This window comes from Canis lupus, chromosome 6 (genome assembly GCF_011100685.1).
Source record: "Canis lupus familiaris isolate Mischka breed German Shepherd chromosome 6, alternate assembly UU_Cfam_GSD_1.0, whole genome shotgun sequence".
NCBI lineage: Eukaryota > Metazoa > Chordata > Mammalia > Carnivora > Canidae > Canis > Canis lupus.
Window position 1 is genome coordinate 63,642,918 of NC_049227.1, and position 23,041 is coordinate 63,665,958.

Consider the following 23,041-nt stretch of genomic DNA (forward strand, 5'->3'; position numbering starts at 1 on the left):
CTGTCAGGTCAGTATCATCATGCTCATCCCATAGCTTAGAAAATGGTGGGAGGCCCAAGAAGGTGAATGGATTTGCCCATGGTCCCCTCAGTGTCTGCTTGATCTCCGGCCTATGCTCTGTTCACCAGAACAGGGATGGTTAGGTGGGTTTCACCTCAAGGGCAAATTCCATCTGATTGCTAGAGGATGTTTGGAGCTGTGCTATGAAGGATTTGAGGTGAATGTGGATCCAGCTACAGGTGGTGTGGTGGATAAATAATGGTGCCCAGGGGCATGGGATGGGAGGTGATAGCTCTTGTGTGAAGACATTGTAGTTCCTAAGCTATAACATGCTCTTGCTCCTCCAGGTCCAGCTTTCTGTAGGTCAATTTCCGTTCCCTTCCTCTGAGCTCAGAAGTGGTGTTTTGTGCCATCTGAGTGTCCAGAATCTTGTATTCTATTCAAATCAACTTTCCCGTACAGTGTCCCATATTATGCAGCCCTTTTGAAATTTTTCAACCTCATCAAAGATACCCCTTTAGGGACGCCTGGGTGGCTCAGTGGTTGAGCATCTGCCTTTGGCTCAGGGCGTGATCCTGCGGTCCCCGGATCGAGTCCCACATTGGGCTCCCTGCATGGAGCCTGCTTCTGCCTCTGCCTCTGCCTCTGCCTTTCTCTCTCTCTCTCTCTCTCTCTCATGAATAAATAAATAGAATCTTTAAAAAAAAAAAAGATATCCCTTTAATATCCCCTCAGAACCCTGCTCTGTGCCAGTGACAGTTTATGTCATAAAATATTATATGCCTATGGCTTAATATGTTTACATTTTTAGGTAGGGTGCAACAGAGACCTTCCTAATCCAAAGGAAGTGACTCCAGCAAGAATTTCAGATCCTTGGGCAGACTAGTTGGAATCTGTCCATCTTTAAAATTATACCAAGCAAAGAGCTGTTACTCTGCCAATACATGCAGCTGACCTCACACCTTTTCTTAGATGCTGAAGAGCCCTTGGTGTAATAGTTAGTGAGGTACTGAGGTATTATTGGTCCATACATATTATGCTCAAAGAGGAATCTGGAGGTGGAGATGGTGTTCCCTTACTTATTCAGCTTATGATTTCCAGCTGTTGCCCAGAGTTAAACACTAGAATTAGGTCTTGGGCTGTGGTTCTAGCTGCTATGCCACTCCTTTATATTTTATCTCATAACCCCTTGGCACTGAGATTTTCAATTCCAAAGCTGGCCACAAATTTAAAACAAGTGCCTAAAACCAGTTGTTAGAGTCAAAAGACCCAACAGACGTGACAATAGTGTTAAATGAATCATTTGTGGAATGCTTAACTGCTCATCTTCTATTTGAAGTGTCTCAGTGTTTTCTTGCTTTCTGTAGTAAAAATAAGTCAGGTTTCCTAAAAGTGTATGTTTTCATTCCTTTCACATATGTGACAATCTATTTTCTGAATTATTGGATTTCTGAAGCACTGTGGGTAAACAAATACGAATTTAAATGCAAACCACATCTGAAAGTGTTATTTTGAAATTATTGAACAAATTCTTTGCTATCATGAGAGGATTGCCATTTAAATATTCTGTTAGTATGTGACTTGCACAATATAACGTTGCTGATCAAGAATAACTTTTTAGTTTAAAATTTTACTTTTAAAATTTCTTTTCAGATAAGAGAGCTTTCCTCAGATGAGGTTCACGACCTGATTTTTATGTAGAGTTGTAATTTTCTATTTTAGTAAATCAGACAGCCCTGTGGCTTACTAGGTTAGCATTATTGCCTGTGCCCTGCCACTTTTTCCTGGACAAAAAACAAGGAATAACAGAGTGAACATATTTAAAATATATCCTCCTGTTTGATGAAATGAGTAGTCCATGTGCCAAAGTGTGACTATTCTGTGTGAGTGATTGCTTTTATTGTTATAGATGTTTTATTTATGTGCCACTCGCATGTCAGGATTTTTTTTAATTGCATGTGTGAATTTTTAAATAGATGAAAATATGGGTACAAGTCTGACTAGTGGAATAGAAAAAAAATATGAGTCCTGAAGAATAGGTGTCACATACCTTGAAGTCTTCATCTTTTGTATATCCTGTCACCAAAACCTAAAGAATGCTGAACTATCTTAATTACATTCCAGTGAGAGGCCCTTCTTCCAGATGGATTGGTGTTCTTCTTTCTAGTTTCCTATATATTGTGGAGATGAAGTATTAGCCAGGGGATTTTTGAGATATTTTCGAAAACTTCCAAATAAGAGAAGAGGGCTGTTATAGACTGTCTAACATAATATTGATTAGAGACTTGAAAAGATCTTTTATTTAACTTGTCACCAATATTTTAATTTGTAATTCTATCTTCCAAAACGTTAGACATTCCTTAATTTGATATTTCTGATTACCTTAAATTGGAGTCATTAAATATCATTTCAGCACTGTAATTGCATATTCTAGTATATGATTCACTATGCTTTAAAAATTAACATTGAACTCATGGTACTGGTTTTTGAGTATAGCACTGAAACTAGTTTATTTAATTACCAGAGGAAAGCTCATTTGTAGTCTAATTGGACAATTAGTGAGTCTCTTAAACAGGTACTGAAAGAACATAGTGCCTCATTAAAATAAAACCTAATTGCTTCTTGTCAATGTAACTGACCTGTCACTTGGCAATAGAAGGAAATGAGATTTGTTATCCAAATGTAATTATCATGAAAATATCCACTCTTAGGAGCTGGCACATGGTATGTGATTGCTGAGTAAATATTTATTAATGGAAGGACGACATATGGCCAAAGTGCCCACCTACTGCTGGTAACTCCCAAGTCAACATTTCAATTTGGAGCTCTCAGAGTGCAGGCTGCCTTCTACACGTCTCTGGCTTGAGGAACCATAGGTACTCTCCTTATCGAATGGTGAAAACCAAACACTCTCCTTCTAAACCTGTTCCTTCTGCTGCCTCTCTGCTTGGTTATCAGAACCACATGCAACTCACCCTGGATTCTTTCCTCTCCCTCAGTTGCCACAGCCAGTTCCTATCAAGTCCTTCAGTCTCTTCCTCTTTACCATCTATTTCTGTCCATCTCTACCACCACTGCTCTTTTCACCCTTATCATTCTCACCTGAATTTTGGCCAGTCCTCAGTTGAGTCTCCCTACCTAGGCCAGTGGTTTTCATGCTTTGCTATACTAAAGCATTCCCCAGGGAGCTAGCTTACTCTGGAGATGCTTAGATCTTACTTTCATCAGTTTCTGACTTGGTAGATCTAGGTGGGGCCTAGAAACCTGAATTTTAAAGAGCTCCTGACTACCCACCCCCAGTGGTTCTGATGCACGTGGGAGCAGACTTCAAGCTCCACTTACCTCTAGTCTGTTCTGAGCATTGAAAATTTTGCTCTAAAATACAATACTTACAAGTGTTCTATAGTTTTCAGAGTACACATCCTTTAGGTTAGGTTTATTCTTCGATTAGGTTTATTCCTAGATATGGGTTTTGGTATAATTGTAAATGGGATCTATTCCTTGATTTCTCTTTCTTCTGCTTGATTGTTAGTGTATGGAAATGCAGCTGACTTCTGTGCATTGATTTTATATCCTGCCACTTTGCTGAATTCCTGTATCAGTTCTAACAACTTTTTGGTGGAATCTTCTTTTTTAAATTTATTTGAGAGAGAGAGCACAAGCCGGGGATGGGGGGAAGCAGAGAGAGAAGCAGACTACCCAGTGAACAGGGAGCCTAATATGGGGCTTGATCTCAGGACTCAAAGATATTGAAGGCAGCCGAAGGCAGACGCTTAACCAGCTAAGCCACCCAGATGCCCTGGTGGAATCTTTTGGGTTTTCTATATCAAGTATCATGTCATCTGCAAAGAGTGAAAATGTGACTTCTTTGCCAATTTAGATGCCTTTTATTTCTTTTTGCTGTCTGATTGCTGAGGCTAGGATTTCCAGTACTATGTTGAACAATATTGGTAAGAGGAGACATCCCTGTCATATTCCTGGGGAGAGATATTTGCAAATGACATAGCAGATAAAGGGATAGTATCCAAAATCTATAAAGCCTTATCAAACTCAACACCCAAAAAACACAAAATCCAGTCAAGAAATGGGCAGAAGACATGAACAGACATTTCTCCAAAGAAGACATAGAAATGGCTAACAGACACATGAAAAAATGCCCAACATCACTTAGCATTAGGGAAATACAAATCAAAACCACAATGAGATATCACCTCACACTGGTCAGAATGGCTGAAAGTAACAACTCAGGAAACAACAGAGATTGGTGAGGATGCAGAGTAAGGGGAACCCTTGTACACTGGGGATGCAGACTAGTGCAAGCACTCTGGAAAACAGTATGGAGGTTCCTCAAGAAGCTAAAAATAGAGCTGGCCTATGACCTAGAAATTGCATTACTAGGTATTTATCCAAAGGATACAAATATAGTGATTCAAAGGGACACCTGCACTCCATTTATAGCAGCAGTGTCCACAATAGCCAAACTATGGAAAGAGCCCAGATGTCCATCAACAGAGGAATGGATAAAGAGGGTGTGTGTGTGTATATATATACATATATATATACACACACACACACACACACACACATACATACATACATACATGGAACATTACTCAGGCATCAAAAAGAATGAAATCTTGCCATTTGCAATGATGTGGATGGAACTAGTGTATTAGCAAAACAAGTCAAGCAGAGGAATACAAGTACCGTATGACTTCACTTATATGTATGTAATCTAAGAAACAAAACAGATGAAGATGGAGAAGGGAAGGAAAAAGAAACTAAGATGAAAACAGAGAGAGAGGCAAACCATAGGAGACTCTTAACTATAGGAAACCAACTGAGGGTTGCTGGAGGGGAGAGGGGTGGAGGATAGGGTAACTGGGTGATGGGCATTAAGGAGGGCACATGATGTGATGAGCACTGGGTGTTACATGCAACTGATGAATCACTAAATTCTACCCCTGAAACTAATAATACAGTATAGGTTAACTAAGTTGAACTTAAATAAAAAAAAGAATATTAAGGAAAAGACTTATCCATGCCCCATTAAAAACCTTCAAAAAGCTACCATTCCATAGCAGTTTTTAAAAAAATTTTTTAAAGATTTTATTTTATTTATTCATGAGAGACAGAGTCCATAGCAGTTTTAAACAACGGTCATTGGGGCTCCCCAGGGAGCCCCAGTGCATATTCACATGTGGAGTGGGGGTTGTAGTGTAAAGAGGAGCATGGATTCTGCTGCGAAGGGCTTTACTCAACTTCTCCTCACCCCCTGCTCTCCATCTCTTTCTTTTAGTCAGAGAAGCTTGGATTTTGAACTTTAACAAGAGATTTCCTTTGGGAAGTGTTTCTCTACTTTTTAAAAACCTGATTTGAAAAACCACTCATCTATAGACATGGCTTATGCTTTTTTCTTTTAAAATCAGGACCCACAATAAGAAATGATGTACATTCTATATCATGGCCCAGTGCACACCCACATTTTTGTGTGTAACTGAAACAAGTTTCATGAAACATACTCTTACTATATTTGATGCACTCTGATGTTTTCTGTTCTGTTCTATTTCATCTTTTAGAAAATTGCTGGTTGCCACCCACTAAATTGATTTCACAGCTCACTAATGACTTGCAATTGAGTCTGAAAAACCTCTGATCTAGCCTTTCTCAATGGGATTCTCTCATGAACCATGGAACATAGAAATATTTCTTAATCTTCTCAAGAATGCTATATGACTCATACCATTCTAGATGCTTGGGAGAGAAGTTAATTCATTATATAGAATGGACACCTGAGGGCAAAGGCTTATGGGGTCTGATCTTTATAATAAATTCAGACTCCTGAGTGCTGCCCACAGGACCCTTGCTCAGAGATGCCTGGGTGTGTGTGTGTGTGTGTGTGTGTATGAGGGTGGGGGGTATGGTACGAAAGTGATAATGAACAGGCAACGTGGGTCTGGCCCATGTCATCTCTCAGACTTCACTATACTTCTTCAGTCACCTCTCCAGGTTAAAACCATCCTGAACTATTTGGAATTACCCCCATGTATCATGTTGTTTCTCACCTCTGCATGGCTGGTCTTAACCATCAACACTTAGCTCACCTGGCTGTCACTTCACCTGAGACTTTCCTTGATGACAGGCAGAATCATGACACATTGTACCCACGTTCTGTGCCTGTCAGCGCCTGAGGGGCAGAACCAGATGCTGTTCACAAGAGCAGATGCTGCAACTAGTGCGGTACCTGGCCCTGTGAGGCCTCTTATTAAATCTCACGTACCTTCAACTGCCTCATCTCTGCTATGGTGTGTGGGGCTCCATACTTCATTCTGAGGATACAGACTGGTTATGAGGTACAGCCCACATGCTTAGGGAGCTTATAACAGGCCTGAGAGAGAGGATATAGGTATTAAAAACTATCTCCAGTTTAGCCTGGTGCTCAAGAGTTTGATGGAGGAGTCCAGTCAGGTCTGGGTTCAAATTATGACTCTTCTACTAGTTGGCTTCTGGGCCCAAGACAAATTCTTGACCTACTTCTAAACTTCAAATCACTGTGTGTAAGATTGGGATTATTGTAAGAGGGGCAACCTCACAGGGCTATGAGTTTTAAATGACCAGTGCATCTAAAGCCCCGAACACGCTTCCTGGCCCAGAGCTCTTGGCAGATGTGAGAGCGAATTAAGCAGGTAATGCGCTTGGGGGCACATGATGTTATAGGTGGAGAGTGCCCTGGGAGTTGAGAGGAAGGAGTGATTGCTGTGGGTTGGATGATGGGAGAGGTCCAGTAGAGGAAGCAGAATTTGAGCTAAGCTTAGAAAGAAAAGTAGACCTTAGATTAGGAGACAGGAAGGCATTCCTGGCAGGGCAAACCAGAGAGCCAACAAAGGCCAGAGGAGGACGTGCACTCCTTACCAGAGGTTTTAACTATTGGGTCTGATGTGAGATCAGGGGATTTGCATTATTATTTTTTTAATTTTGTTTATTTATGAGAGAGAATGAGAGTGAGTGCGTGCCCACAAGCAGGGGGAAGGGAGAGAGAGAAGCAGGCCTCTCCCTACTGAGTGGGGAGCCTGAGGCGGGGCTCCATCCCAACCCTGAGATCATGACCTTGGCTCAAGGCAGAGATGATTGACTGAGCCACCCATGCGCCCTGGGGATCTGCATTATTACAAAAGTGCCCCTGGTAATTCAGATGACCAGCCAGGTTTGGGAACAGCTAGCTCAAAGTATTCATCTCCATCAGTTTTTAGCCATACTGTCGGATAATTGTGTCCGGAAAACAAACAAGTCAAATTTGCTTGAATCTTATGAAGAGTTGAAATTCATAATTTTGTAGAACGTAGCAATTTTCTACTTGGAAAAGAGTTTAGAAACCACTTAACCCTGTATCTCATTTAGGAAAAATGCCTTCCTTTTGCATATCTCAGGAAGATCCAGGCAAAGGAAGTGTTCCGCTGATGGGAGGCTCTCTGCCCACTCAACAACCAGTTCCCCTCCCAAATAGCTTCATTTACTTAGGAAGAACTCTTACATCCAAATTTTTTCTCTTTGTACTTTTTCTGCTGTTTTAGACTGACCTTCTAGAATAGCCCAGGACAAGTCTGCGCATCCTCTTTCTACATGATGATCTTTCAGGCTTTTGAGGTAGTTAGCACATCATGTCTTTCCTAAGCCTTTTCTTCTCCAAGGGGAACATACTTGATTTTTTTCCACTGGTTGCCAAATAGACACCTTGGATCCACTTGTATTTATGAATGCCTGATTTTTTTTTTAAAAAGTGATTAGGACTTGTCATGACCTCTCTTTGAAAACTCTGCTTATTCCCAGCTGCATGGTCTGAACATGGAATCTAAATACTCAAAAAATATTTACATTAGGTATTTTCCTCCAAAACCTTTGGAACGTGGTAGGGGACTGACTCATATATATTTCGCAGGATCTATCATCTGCCCCCTTTTTAAGAACTAGGCCAGTTGCCTATCTGTTTGTTTATGGCATCCCCTGCAATCTCAAAGAATTTCTCCAAGATTACAGATTCCCCAGGCCAAGACCATTCCTGACATGTTCTTCTCCTTTTAAATTGTTTTGGGGGCCTCATCTCTAGCTGCCCACATACAGTAAAACCCCCGAAGAATGAAGTATTAGATAAACCTCATATCTGTGCTGAGATGTGTTGGGTGGGAGAGGCTGACTGCCAGGTGGAGGAGTCAGGAAGTGGGGTATTTACCAGGGTTACTGCCCGGTGTGCAGCCAGCACCTGAGACAGCATGCCTGAGGCCGGGCTCTCTGGCAGTGCAGGGTGTCTGGGCTGCTTTGTGAAAGAAGACTTGCCTTCTGTTGTTCTTGGAAACAGTATAAAGAAAAGGTCAGCAGATTTTTGTTTCTTCTTACTCCTAATACTAGCATATATTTTTGTTGGAATTCTTTCTCCTTTCTTTCCTCCCTTCCCTTCTTTCTTTTCTTCTTCCCTTCCTTCCCCCTTCCTCTTTCCCCTCCCCTTCCCTTCCCTCTTCCTAATTTCTTCCCTTTCCTTCCCTCTTCCCCCTTCCCTTCCCTTCCTGACATAAAATCTTTATGCTAACAAACCAAAGAATGACTTAATTGTTATATACACACAGCTTCATGGTATGTGACAGACCATAAATGGGAATTTAAGGACCAAAAGTACCCTTCTCCCTCCCCCATCACTCACTTTGGTAAGATTCTGTGTCCATTGCTGAATAGCCTCACATGTGGACAGGAACACAGACTCTGGTGCCAGGGTATCAAATCCAGGGTATCAAATCTGGGTTCAAATCCTGGCTCTGTGGCTTTGAGCATATTACCTTGCTTCTCTGTGTTTCACCTTCCTCAGGTTTAAAAAGAGAGTTGCATCAGTATTTTTATGAGGTAGTGTTCATAATAATACTAGTAGGATTGCCATGAAAATTAAATGGTTAATTCATATAAAATTCTTAGAATGGTGTCTGGCATATAATCATTGCTCAATGAGAAGTTTGTCAAGTGTTGACTGAATGAATTATGTAGTTCAGTGCAAAGGGGAAATATACATGAATTGCATTGTGACAAGGAAGACATCAGTTTGGAGACTTTATTTAGAGTGTTTGGATCCCCTGACTAATATAAAACAGTTTTGTGCTGGGTGGGAAAAAACACTTTTATGATTTGAAAAAAAAATTGATTTAAAAAAGTTTTTAGGAAAGCATAGTGGCAATTTTATCCTTTTTTGACATGTGTATGTGTGAGATACATCATTCAGAGAAAATTATATAAGACATGTGTATGGTATAAAGAATAACACTTAGAGAACATGAGAGACTCCTAACTCTGGGAAACGAACAAGGGGTGGTGGAAAGGGAGGTGGGTGGGGGGTGGGGGTGACTGGGTGACGGGCACTGAGGGGGGCACTTGATGGGATGAGCACTGGGTGTTATGCTATATGTTGGCAAATTGAACTCCAATTTAAAAAAAATGTAATAAATAAATAAACAAACAAATAAAATCTTTAAAAATAAAAAAAGAATAACACTTAAAATAATTAAAAAAAAACATTAAAAATTCCTGTGTACCTGCCACCCAACATAATAGAACATCTCTAATATCTTCAGCATCACCTATGTGGCCCTGCCCCAGTGACCCTTTCTCCTGGAGAAATGACTGTATCATAAATTTCATGTTAATAGTCTTGCTTTTCCTTATGGTTTTACCACATATGGATGTAATGTTAGACATCAAATTGTTTATATTCACCTGTTTTTAAAAAATGATACCACATTAACATTGGGCTTGACTTTCAGTGCATTTGGATTCATTTCCAGTATCTTCTTTTGTTCTTTATTTGTTCTACTTTCCTATGTTTGACTCTCCCCCCAAACTCCTTTTTTTATTTTTTATTTTTTATTTTTATTTTTTTCTCCTTTTTTTAATATTGAGATCTTGTTTTCCTTTCCTTTGGTTCCATCCTTCCCCTTCCATTAATTTGGAAGTTATATACTCTATTAAATTTTGACATGCATATTTAACAAAGTATAAAGTTAATCGATATTTTCCTCATTAACACAAGGACGTTGGAACTCTCCCACCGGGATTTCTTTGGAATCATGCAATTTCACACAGAAAGGAGTTTTCGCATCAAAATTGGCAGCAACAGCTTTTGATGTCTGGCTTGTTTAGTTCTTGCCTCTTGACAACATAGTAACCCTCCCTCGGGAAGAGCAGAGAACAAAAGTGTTACTGTTAAGGGAAATATAGACCACTGGACCCAGATGGGGCCTTCAAGTTTATCTAAACTAGTGTTTTCCAAACTTTTGGCAAAGCCCAACAGTAAGAAATAATAGTTTACTTCATAACCAATACACACATAAACATAGTGTATAAAACTGAAACAAAAATTGCAGGAAACAAAACTTCCTTTGGTCTATGCAATATACTCTGAGCTATTCCATTCCATTCTTGCATTTAAAAATCCCCAGACTTGTCCAAACCCATTAAATTGACTGCATACACACTAAGGTGTCCTAGCCCCAAATTGGAAAAACCCAGAACTTTCCTAAAGTCCTCAATTTATAGTTTAGGAAGCCGAACCCCAGACAGATGACATGGGTCTGCCAGAGTTGTACAGTAAGTGTAGGTTAGGACCCAATCTCTGACCTCTTATCTCCAAGTTCTTTATTCATATAGGCCAGCTGGACCAAAAATAATACAGAAAGGGGTGAAAAGGGAACCATTGATGAGCTGTAATTATGAAATGGAGAATTAAACCCTCCTGATAACTCCTAAACATCTAATTTTGACCGATGTCTTTGACAGAACATCTCATGATAACCACTAATTAGTGAACCCAACTCAAGGAATGGCATCACTTTCATTACTTCTGACCCCTCACAACCATCCAGAGTCGGGATTGTTATCTTTATTTCATAAGTGAGAAATGAGGGTGGTGCTTGGGTGGCTCAGTCAGTTGAGCTTTGGCTCAGATCATGATCTCAGGGTCCTGGGATGGAGCCCTGTGTCAGGATCCCTACTCAGTGGGGAGTCTGCTTGTCCCTCTCTTTCTGCCCCTCTCCCCACTCATGTTCATGCTCTCTCTCTCTTTTTCTATCTCTCTCCAATGAATAAATAAAACCTAAAAAAGTGATAGTAATAAAACAAGGAAATGGGAGCTCAGAGAAATGCAGTGATTTGCCTCATTTGTGTAGCTCAAAGTGAGGAGCTGGGCACACCTGTCTGACCCTGAGGCACATGGCATTTTACAGCCTCACATGGCCTTTTTTATAATTCTTGATTTGACTTGCTTATTATTATATCTCTCAGAATAAAGGCGAAGGGACAAGAGGAATACTGTCCAGGACTAATTCTAACCAATAAGAATAACTAGTTGGTGATGTGATTTATAGACTTGCTTGTTTATTCTATCTCCCCACTAGCACTTAGTTCTTGGAGTGCATAGTTCGCCTCATTTACTGTCTAGTGCATTCCTGGTACGTCGTAAGCTCATGATGAATGTTTATGGAATGGATAAGCAAGGTTGCTTAGACATGATAAGGACTTTGGAGGAAAGAAACCATATCACATTATAGAGACAGGTCACCTATATCATGGCCAAGAGCACAGCCTCTGGAGAAAGACTGCCAACACTCCAAATTAGATGTTTCTTACCAGCTGTTCAATGGTGAACAAGTTACCTCACTTTCTTGTGCCCCCTTTTTCTGGGGATGCCTACTTCTTAGTGTGGTTCTATGAGTTAGTAAAGGAAAGCATTTACACTAGTGCCTGGCTCATAGTAAGCATTGTATAAATGTGAGCTATCACTGTTATCCAAGGTGATGGTGATAGAATAGGGGAATATTGAACCTATGTCTCATATTTTAGGAAAAATGTGTCAGAAAGCTTTAGTGGTAAGCTAGGCATGATCAGATGTCTGGTGACTCAGAAGAGACTACCCTTCATGTGCAGTTGGTGCTAAAATTGTGCTAAATAAATAGACCTGCTACAAGCACATCTCTATCTCATCATTAAACAGAAAGATTTATTTCTGACAACAACCAACAGGAACAAAAAATTGAGAGCAGAGAATCAAGCAGATGGCCTATGAATATGTCAAAAAGAATACAGGGCTTCCTCAGCATCAACATGGATTTATAGAGTGAAATGTGTGAGCAGGTGACTTAGCTAAGAGACCAGGAGAATGCTATAGATGCCATGGGTCTTATTGTCAGCAAAACATTTAGAACATCTGAGTTGTAGCACAGCGGAGTGTAGGGTTGATGGTGTAAGGCCTTCCCACACGCACTCCTGGCATTTGCCCTTGGTTTTCTCATCTGCCAACCATGGGTGATGACTGCAGGAGCCTCCCAGTGTGGATTAGAGAGCTGACAGAGATGAGGGATGTGGAGTGCTTAGTAAACATGAGGTAAATGTGAGCCCCTAATTACGAGTCCTGGGAAAGCAGGTAAGGAGCTGAAATAGAACACAGAGAACAGTCAAGGAGGTGGCCAGCTGTTCACCCCTAACGAGCCCAGGACTCAAGTGCTCAGAGGATGGATGTAAGTGGGCTTTGCAGTTGTCAAAACAAATCCTCAAAAAACAAAACAAAAAACAAATCCTCAAGGTCATTGTTGCCACTGACTGAAAGCAGGGCAAGAGGAAACCTAACTGAGCAGCCCGCTTCCTTTTCTCTCCCCGCAGGGGCCTTCGTCGTGTGCTGGACCCCAGGCCTGGTCGTTCTGCTGCTCGACGGCCTGAACTGCACGCAGTGTGGTGTGCAGCATGTGAAAAGGTGGTTCCTGCTGCTGGCACTGCTGAACTCAGTCATGAACCCCATCATCTACTCCTACAAAGATGAGGACATGTACAGCACCATGAAGAAGATGATCTGCTGCTTCTCTCAGGAGAAGAACTCAGAGAGACGCCCCTCCCGCATCACCTCCACCATCCTCAGCCGGAGCGACACAGGCAGCCAGTATAAGGAAGACAGTATCAGCCAAGGCACAGTCTGCAACAAGAGCAGTTCCTAAACTGTGGGTGTGCCTACCAGGGCCTCCTCTGGGAGAGGAGCTGTTAAGAATGGCTACCTGTCTCTAACTACACCCACCTACAGTGTTATTTCAGGTCTAAATGAATCACTGGTAGATTTTTTAAAATTACATAATTTCAAAGCATGAGCAGTAAAGAGGGGACACAGTGCATTTGGAGAAAATGCACAAAAGAGAGAGACAGCACAGTGGAATCCTCAGTGATGTCCTTGGAACTGCTTGGAGGACCATTCTGGGCCCTGTCACCATCTTGTAGCCATTCTCTTTGTGTTTTAAAAGGATGTTGATAAAGGGCCTTAGGCCAAGATAAATAATAATGTTACTTGAGCCACTTGATATAGCTGCTTGGAAAGCCTATGTAGTTCTTTCTGCATGCATTTAAAATTTTGAAAATGCTTCAGCTATGATATTTGTTTCCTCAAAGAAACCATGGCCAGTAGCTAGTTGTTCCATAGGAATCTCAGAATAGCAAATCAGTAAGGACTCCAGATTTGACTTGGTTTTTAGCTGAAAGAACATTCTGAGCAAGATTTACTTAAATAACAAAAACAGGTACATGTTAGAAACTTCTCTTGAAGCAGCACACACACACAAAAAAGGCCTTAAAGTGGTCGTCTTAAGTGTGCATGGGTGTGTATACACTCCTGTATGTTTATACATTTCTAATTTGTATTTAAAGACCTCAAGGACAGTGATGGTGAAGTAAATTCACTGGCCACCTAGACTTTCAGTCTAGGACTATAGCTGTAGAAATGACCTGTCATGCTCTAAAAGAAAAGAAAAAGAAGTGACTCATTTGCAAACAGACACAGAGCAGAGTAGAAGGTATATTGATAAGTGGGCTGAATTCCTTTCATATAGGATCACATATGAGCTTGACTTGAGTCCTTATTTTCACTTACCTCCATATCACTGGTGGCTTGTCAGACTTAGTATGTGGAATAATTGTCACATTTCATATTTTGCCCAGAGTTATCGACATATTTCCGGTACTTGTCTTCCGTATGGAATGAATTTTGATCTGAGTCCTATTTAAAAATCATCTCTGTCAAAGACCTAAGTAAACATGAAAGGCAAGTCAGTAAAAAAAAAAGTTTCATACACATAGGCTACTGACCAAAGTTTTTATGTAAAGCATTTAGAATATATTCTGATTTTAAAATAAGAATAACTTCAAGGCAGTTATTATACTATTTATGTAGTTTGCAAAAGAAGTTTACATTTTTTTTGCTATTGTGATGTAACATTTATGTGCAAGAACTACTTGGAATAAAAGGATTTGAGAAGTCATGCTTTTTAGATGGAATGGCCTAAAATAGAGAGTATTATGATTTGAAGGTGTAGATTTCACAAACTCCATGTAGTAAGTGGGTCTATCTGAAGCTTATGTCAAAGTTCCTGATAAAATAAAATAAAATAATTTGTTCCCTCTTGTTGAATGCATTATTGCTTTGTGTATTTTCTAAGTAAAAATATAGTCTGTGGTAAGTATAACACACATTTCTATTGCAGAAGAAAAATCAGGTTTGCCATGAAGTACATACTTGCAATGTTTTATGTAAGCATTTTGAATCTACAGCTGGCCAAAGGGTGGAGGATTGAAATTGAATTCCAGTCCCTGAATAGCTACTAAGGGATCTTTAAAGGTTTTATTTTGAGGTAAGAACCATTTTTAGTACCCTGCAGCAGAATTTTGTATTCAGAATAGTGTCTGGAGGGGATCCAAGTGTGGAAATTTGTGATGGAAATATATAGCTTTTGTTTTTATGTGTGCACACATATCTCAGAGATGGTGTAAGAGTAGAGAAGTTGTGTATATTTGGAAATGACAAGTGGCTGGGGTCACAGGACTTGCCCAGAGCATGGCAAACCCATCTCTTAGTTGGAGAAAAGATGAAGAAAGAATATTTTCCCTCAAATCCTAGGACCCCAAACTTACCTTCAAGTCATTGAGGTGATGGTTCTAAAAATTCGATCTAGACCTTTTCAGACCAACCCTTGACTCAAGGCATGGGCTACTCCCGAGCCAAACAAGATTTAATTTTCTTGGATTTGTGGCACCGCCCGAGGTGTTCTCATATATCTGTGCTGGTGACAGAGTCTGCTTCTTTGTGAAAACTGCCTGCCTGGAAGGAAAGAATTTTTGGAAATACATTGTTGAATTTTTTTTTTTTAAGTGAGTGGTAGACTTGGGGCCATCATGTGATCTTTACAAGCACTGAGCCCTGAAATGATCATGGCCCCCACTGTGGAACTCCAAATACAAACAGTACTAAATCAGAGAATAAATGTAAGCCTCTAACAGAGCTCTGATTACCCTCACAATCAGCCTTTTGATGCGTTTTGTACATACCGATAATCAAAATTTAGAAATTTCGCTGCCCCTGTTTCCCCAGACATCCTGAGCATCTGCACAGCCCATGGTCAGAAGGCCTAGGGTCCAGGACTGGGTGAAGTCAGCAGCATCAATATTAGCTGGTGGGCCATGGGGGAGACCTGGGAACAGGCGGTATAGCTCTGTTCATCTGCTGGCACCACCCCACGTACGACAGGGCGTGCCATGTCCCAGGTCAGTAATTTCATGAGGTTGAGAGTGTTTTGTATTATGAGCCCATTAATCCTTTAATCATTTGCGATGGGGGAGAAGAATGCTTTTAATTGATTGAATAGCCATAACGAAGGTAAGCCTGTGAAGACACCCGTGAAGGTGACTTAGCCCTATTAGAACCGAGAGTAAAAACAACCAAAGTCTTGTTCTACATCATGATCCATCTCACTGTGTACCAAAAAGAATCCAAAACTTGCAAACACAGATCTGACCTCTGGGATACTTACCTCAGAATTATATCTCCTTGGCGGACTGCTAACTGTGATATTAAATTGGAAACCCCTAGGGCTCCTTCCAGTTTTATACATTGTCTTTCAGGCATAGGCATGGGGTTAGAATCACTTAAAAAAACATGACAGATTTTTAAAGTAAGGGAAGCTGCATTTTGTGAGTGAGGCTCTCTTGAACACATCACTTAATTGAAAATATTCATGATTTAAGACTAGTTTTCACAGAGGAATAATGTCAGGGTGGGAGATTCTGGGGGTTGGGTTTTTTTGGGGGCCCTAATGGTGTATTATATTTTTACAGCATTCTCTCCAGTACTTTTTAGAGTGTGCTTTCTCCCAAATTAGCAGATGGTAAACTATTAATGGCAATGATTAGGAATTCAGAGCGTTTTATCAGATATAATTTGTGAACTAAAGGTTTCTAGTGCAAATGATAGTAAAATGGTTACCAAAATCACATGTGAAGATTCCAGTGGACATCAGTAAGAATGTGAGTCACATTGTGCTATGGATACAATGCAGTACCTTTGCATGCCAATCCATGAACACGGTTTGCAATTCACTGGGTCAGCCAATCTTGGAGTGTGCAAATCTTGCCAGCTTTTTAGAGAGTTGCAGTTTTGTACAGCAAAACTTCATAAATTTTTTCTGTATCAGCAACTTCAAGTTTGAACAATTCTAATTTCCATAAACCATCTGTGTTGTATTTGTTACTGAGTTTAGAGCCTGCACATTCCATATTAGTCACACGGTTATATTGAAAAAGTGAAAGGGGGGAGGCCACCTGTCACAAGCCCAGGTTTTATCTTTGTGCACATTAGAAAATACTCTCCTTTCCTCAAGATAATCAGCTTGCATCTATTGGAAAATCATCTGATACATTAATTTCGTTAGAACTTTACTACTATGTATCAGAAAACTATACTAATATATATGCATGTCCACAGTATGATTGGCATACCTAGAGTTGTTCAGTTCACCACTCACACAAATGTACATGACATCCATCTTAAAACAGTAAATCGAAATTCAGAATACCTGGGTTCCAATTTCTATTCTGCCCTAAATTGTCAATAAAACCCTAGATATGATCACTGGCCTACTAAATGTAGGGCTCCCAAAATTCTGTGATTCTATACATCCACCTCCCACATAGGAATCCTGGAAAGAACCCTAAGTCTTTGGATTCTCTGGATTACACTCCTTTTGTAGGGATTTCAAAGAGAAAGAGCTCTGTTTTCACTTTTTACAATGGTTCTGAAGGTTGGGGAGCCTGGGTGGTTCAGTTGGTTAAGCATCTGCCTTCAGCTCAGGTCATGATCTCAGCAGGATCCTGGGATTGAGCCCTGCATCAGGCTCCCTGCTCAGCGGGGAGCCTGCTTTACCCTCTCCCTCTGCCCCTCCCCCCAAGCTCATGCATGCGCTCGCTAGCTCTCTCTCTCAAATAAAAAAAAGTGGTTCTCAAGCTTTAGTGTACACTAGGAAGACCATCTAAAATCTATGAGGGGCGCCTGGGTGGCCCAGTTAGTTAAGCATCTGACTCTTGATATCAAGTCAGGTTTTGATCTCGGGGTGCTGGGATCAATCCCCACATCCAGCTCCCTGCTCAGTGGGGAGTCAGCTTGAGATTCTCTGCCTCTCCCCCTGTCCCCCCCATTCATGCATGTGCTCTCTCAAATAAATAAATCTCTAAAAAATAAAATCCATGAGATTAAAGTAGCTCTGAAATGTGTAGTTATAAATCCATCATCAATACAGGGGGAAAGGATTTCTGGAATAAAATTGAATTGCTCATCAAAATGGGAACCTAAGAGACTTGATGACCTGTTTATGTGTGCTAAAGTGAACTTAAATGTGAAGTGTGTGAACTGTTTACTCCAAGGCAAATAGAAACTCCACACTTATTTTTACATTTAACCAAAACTTTGAACATTCCCTAGGTGCTAAGGAACAAATAAAATATTTGAAAATATTAAGGAGGGGCATGAATGGATGTAGTCATCCTCAAGGTATCACTTTGAAACATTGGTGATACTGGTATTATGTTTTTTAGATCTGGCCTCTGTGGTGTAATTCTTGATATAGAATTCCCCAAGACCTAGTAGTAGAAAAAGAAATCACGTAAAGGGGCTACTTTTTGGTTAAAATCCGTTTACAATTTATGGGTTAGTGATCTGTTACTGGTAATCTAAATCAGACTTGTGTTTCTTTTAGGTAAATGCCTGATTATGGGTTTATATAAACTGGGAGATGGTACACATCAACCAGGCTTCAGTTAGGAAAACTGAAACCATTCTGGGTACTCGAAGCAGGAAGGTGTTTAAAATAGGCAATTGGGCACTTATAAAACAGTTGGAAAGGCTAGAGGAGCAAAGGTAAGGAAGGAGAGCCCATAATTGGCTCTCAGGTTTGCAGCTAACTTTCTGGGATATATTGCCACACTGGTCAGGAACTTTTGGAAACTGCCTCCTGAGGCAAACCATTTGTGACAGGACACCCAGAGGCCACAACAAAATCTCAGATCTGTTGCTAGAGGAAGAATACGGCTCCGGCTTCCCTCTGCCTTCCTCATCTCTCATAGTTGTCTGGCACTGCCAGACTCTAGACTGGGATATTTGCTGGCTTCGTATTCTGAGAAATATGGTTCCCAGGCTTCCAACCTTTCAGATTCAGGAGAGATAGAAAAGATCAGCAATACAACCAACTGCAAATAGCCAATTCAGCACATGGAGAAAGGAAAATGAAAGGAGAAAGGACTTCTTGGCTTCTGAGAATTTCCCCTTTCTCAAATACGTGTCTTTTAGTTTTTCTTGACTGAGGGTAGAAGATACAGTTAGTTCTGGAAAAAGGGGTGAAAATTTTGTAAAAAATAAAGTGTTGGTACATATAATTTACAGGTTCCACATTTTAGCATATGGATCTTCCAAAGACTGAGTGGGAATAAGATGAAAAAAAAAAAAAACAAAAAGGACATAAAAGCTTATTATTGGCTATTCATTATCCAAACCTATGATATCAAAGTTAAGATTAGAACATGAGAAATAAAATATGTGTGTCACAGTTGATATACAATCATGACAAATATAGCGCCATTCAATCTTTCCTTCAGGTCCAGATAGTGTGTAGAAGAGGATCTTGAAACAATAAGAAGTGAGCCAAGGTCGGTGTAAAATTCAGATTTGCAAAGCCATTTAAAGTCAGAATTCAGTGTTTCATGGTCTAAAAGATGCAACAGATCAACCCCTTTCTGGAGTAGAACAGTCATAGATCTAAGTTTCAGAGTTTATAGTTTGCTGGGGAGAAAAAACACTAAAATTTCTTCTTTTTACAGAAATTAGAGCCTGATAAAAGCATCTCTGTGAGGAAGTTGTAATGTAGGGATTATCTTGAATTTACAAATAGGGAAACTGAAGACCACAAGATTGAACGAATATGTAAGATACACGGTGATTAAATCAAGGGTCAAACTTAGCTAACGTTCAACGTTAGATTTTCTTCTCTACTCAGAAAACAGCCCTTAGTAACTGCATATGACTTCAGATTTCAAAAAGCCAATGTTCATTGATAATAGGTTAGCCACTTTAGGGATTAAGAATGTTTATGCTCTTTTGAGCAATTCAACTTCTGAGAATGGTTCTAAATGAGGAAAAGGCTTTGTACACAAAGGTGGTCAAAACAACATGTATAGCACTGGAAACTTCTACACAATGCAATTACCCAAGCACCGCGATCAATGTAAAGCATTGTAGTCCAGCACGTGGACTTGGAATCCTATTGCTTAGGTATCTCAGCTTTTTCACTCACTAGCTATGGGACTTTGGGCCAGGTCCTCTTTGGGCAATTCCACCCAGCACAGGCTTGTTATGGACAATAAATAAGTTATGTCAGGCATTTAACACAGTGCTGGGGCGCTCTGTGTGTGTGCTTATTGTTACGGATGGAACGCTGTTCAGCAAATTTTAATTATGGCTGTGGTTCAGCTAGTGGTATTGAAAGACGCGTACAACGGAGGATTTGCTGATGGATTGGACGTGGTAGTGAGAGTCGTGTCCTAAAGAGACTTCTAAGGCTTGGGCTTGGACTACTACAAACGTACAAATGGAGAATTCCTTTTTTCTTTCTTTCTCTCTTTCTTTTCTTTTTCTCGTCGGGCTTTTTCTCGGAGCTTCTCTTTTTCTTCTTCTTTCGTCGGCGGGCCGCGCGGGCGCGGAGGGATGCGGCTTTTTCTGGCGGGCGGGAGCGGGGCGGGCTCGGGCGGGGTGGGGGGCGGGCGGGCGGGCGGGGGCGGGAGGGGCGGTGCGGGAGGGGCGGGCACGGGGGGGGGCGGAGCGGGCGGGAGCCAGGGGGGGGAGGGCGGGCCGGAGGGGCCAGGCGAGGGCGAGGCGGCGGCTTCAGCCCTTGAATCGGTGGTTCGCTGGAAGCCGGGCGGCTTTCTTTTCTTTTCTTTCGTTTCGGGCTGGCGTCTTTGGCTTAGGGAGGCTTTCTTTCTTCTTTCTTCTCTTTCCTTATTTCCTTCTCTTTCTTTCTTTTTCTTTTTCTTTTCTTCTCTTTATTTCTCTTTTTCTTTTTCTTTCTCTATTCCTTTCTCTCTCTCTCTCTCTCTCTCTCTCTCTCTTTTTTGACCAATATCTTGGTTGAACGTCGAAAGCGGTGCTGGCAGCTTGGGCCCCAGGAGCGGGACATCCGGGCCTCCGGAGGGCCGACGGGGCCGCGGGTCAAGGGTCAGAGGCCAGAGCACGAGCACGCGCATGCTCCGTGGGGCCCCAGAGCGGCGGCTTTCACTCTCCCACACGACGTGGGCGGCGAGCCGGGCGAGCCGGGCGAGCCGAGGGCCCTGCGGGCCTGGGAGCCGGGTCCCCCCCCCCCCCCCCGCGGGGCCACGGACAGAGCCTCAGGCGGCGACAGCCAGTGCCCAGGGCCGGCCCTCCGGCTGCCACCCCGCGGAGCCGCGAACGGGGTGTTGGGCCCGAGGAGCACCGCTACCAACAGCCTCCAACAGTAGAACTTCTCGCGGAGATGGAGACCTTGGTAGGAGCCCAAGATTTCGGGGGGGGGGGGGTTCCCGGAATTCAGCGGCAGTGTGACCTTTGACGTTGCAGGGACAGAGCCAGGTGATGTCAGGGAGGAGCTGGCTGGGCCGAGCGCTGTCGGGCCGGAGAGCTTGATCTCGGGGTCACACACAGGACCTGAAGGGCGCGTGAAGCCGCGGGGTTAGGCTGGAGCCCGTGGCCGGGGAGCGTAGGCGGAGATCTGACTCCTGGGGGCTTGCGGTGGCGGTCGCGGAAGAGAGTTAAGAAGGCAGAGGAGCTCCGGCGATGGAGGAGCAGGAGCAGGAGCAGGAGCAGGAGCAGGACCCGTGCCGCCGGGGGCCTGAGCGTGGGCCGGTGACTTGGCGCCTCGAGCCCGCTGGTGCCGCGCAGCCGCGGGGTGAAGCCTGCCCGCAGGAAGCCGGAGCGGCGCCGGGAGGAAGGGACTGGAGGCCAGCGAGGACTAGTTAGTTTTACCTTGTTTTCTTTCCTAAAAAGGGACCTGTAGCTGGAGGGGCATGTGCAGTAACGGGGGGGATGGGGGGGGAAGGTTGCTTATTTTTACACGGGAATTATTACAGCATGTGGTTACTGGTGGGAATGATCCAGTGAAGAGGGAATAAGTGATGATTCAGGAGAGTTGTGGTGACGATTGCTGGAAGGAGGGAGCTCCAGGGTCTGAGTGGACACTCCTGTCTTTCGCAGCAACAGGGACATTTCCCGAGCACAGCGAGAGGAGACCAGGCAGGGCAGGCCCGGGGCGTCGGCGGATGTGCTGCTGCGGTGTGCCCGGCGCTCCTCCTGTCTTATCGGTGAGGGCTGCGGACCTGACCGTTAGCAGAGGGTGGTGATAAGGGGAGAGGAGTTGAGGGGCTGAAGGGGGAAGAGGAAGTGAGAAGTCGCGTCCAGGAGAGCGCGAGGGTGAGTGGACCGGGGACCTCAGTCGGACTGCCACACCCAGGCCCGCCTCGCGAGGCTCGCGGGCACCGATCCAAGACCATTCAGACAGTTCATGCTTCCCTTCCGCCTGTCTAGCTGCCTGGCTGCAGTCATGGTGCAGACAGAGACCTGAATTCCCTGTCAGGCCACGTCCGGGCTCCGTCCCAGCCAATTAAATCAGAACCTCTGGGGCTTGGGCTCAACCAGGGCGGGTATCTGAAGTGATTGCCACGCTCAGCCAGGCTTTCAGAACCACGGATTAAAGCAAGAAGGTGAAGGGAAGGTTCGCAGAAGAGCCTGAGATCCAGGGACATCCTGCTGTGAAAAATTCAGCGTCTGTTTAATTACCAAGAGTGGGCTGAAAATTGAACTGAGAAAGGGAGCCCAAGAGGGGAAGCTAAGGTGGAGTGAGTGCATACTCTGGTGAGAAGTGGGGTGCACCTCACGTGCTTAATCTTGCATGAGGTAGGAATTAGGGAAGGACCTGGGAGATAAGAATTTTTAACCTCTGCTCCACAGTAAATAACCTGGAGCAGACCGGGATGTGAGTTGCCCTCAGCAACCCTGCTAGTAAGTAGGGTCTGAATCTGGACCAATTTGCTCTAAAGTTTTTGCTGAAGGTTTTTTGAAAGATGTGAAACTAAAGCCGTGTGTTCAAGGAGGAAGTGGGTTTTGATTTTGGACACGTAAGAGGGCTTTCTCAGCTGGAGGAAGACTCCAGAAAAAAAGGCCAGGAGGGCAAGAAAGAACGTGGTGAATACAAGGAATATCCAGGGAGGAGGATGCCTCCTGTGGCCAGGTTGAAGTGAATAAGAGAGCAAATGATTCCACTAACCAGCAAATAAATGAACTGGGGGAGTGTCTGTCTTCAGTGGCTGGACAGCTGGGCAGCCTGCCAATGTACTTGGGGCTCGTGGAAGCTGCATTGCAGGACTGCTGGGCAAATGTTCCCTGCATTGTTTGTACAATTCATTATTTTTAAAAAATGATAGCTGTTGGGCTCCATTGAGATAAAAGATGGCCTCTGAGTATAATCTCATTATCATCTGTCACCATGGCTGGGGAGGTTTATGTGTCCACAGAATCTCAGAATCTATATTTCTCTAGCTTTAATCTCAGGGTCGATATCCCAACACAGCACTGCTCATAATAAATAGCTAGTAGTAAATGATAAAGTAGGCTACTGTGTTTTATTTTATTTGG

At 42.7% G+C, this 23,041-nt stretch overlaps 1 protein-coding gene and 1 long non-coding RNA gene across 6 annotated transcripts in view; one reads left to right on the plus strand and one right to left on the minus strand.

The window, feature by feature from the left end:
- The window catches only part of LPAR3 (lysophosphatidic acid receptor 3), a 78,396-nt gene extending 63,923 nt beyond the window's left edge, over positions 1 to 14,473 (plus strand). For all 5 annotated transcript variants that reach the window (XM_038541540.1, XM_038541537.1, XM_038541542.1 and 2 more), the window contains exon 3: positions 12,688 to 14,473. In XM_038541540.1, coding sequence (XP_038397468.1) covers positions 12,688 to 13,016 — 329 coding nt within the window. In that variant the 3' untranslated portion in view covers positions 13,017 to 14,473. The remainder of the gene's footprint in view (positions 1 to 12,687) is intronic.
- LOC111096423 lies at positions 13,942 to 21,241 on the minus strand. Its single transcript, XR_005361336.1, has 3 exons — positions 20,958 to 21,241; positions 14,974 to 15,160; positions 13,942 to 14,090 (listed from the first exon to the last, which is right to left on the minus strand). It is a non-coding gene; the product is annotated as an uncharacterized LOC111096423 (long non-coding RNA).
- Positions 21,242 to 23,041: the final 1,800 nt, after the last annotated feature.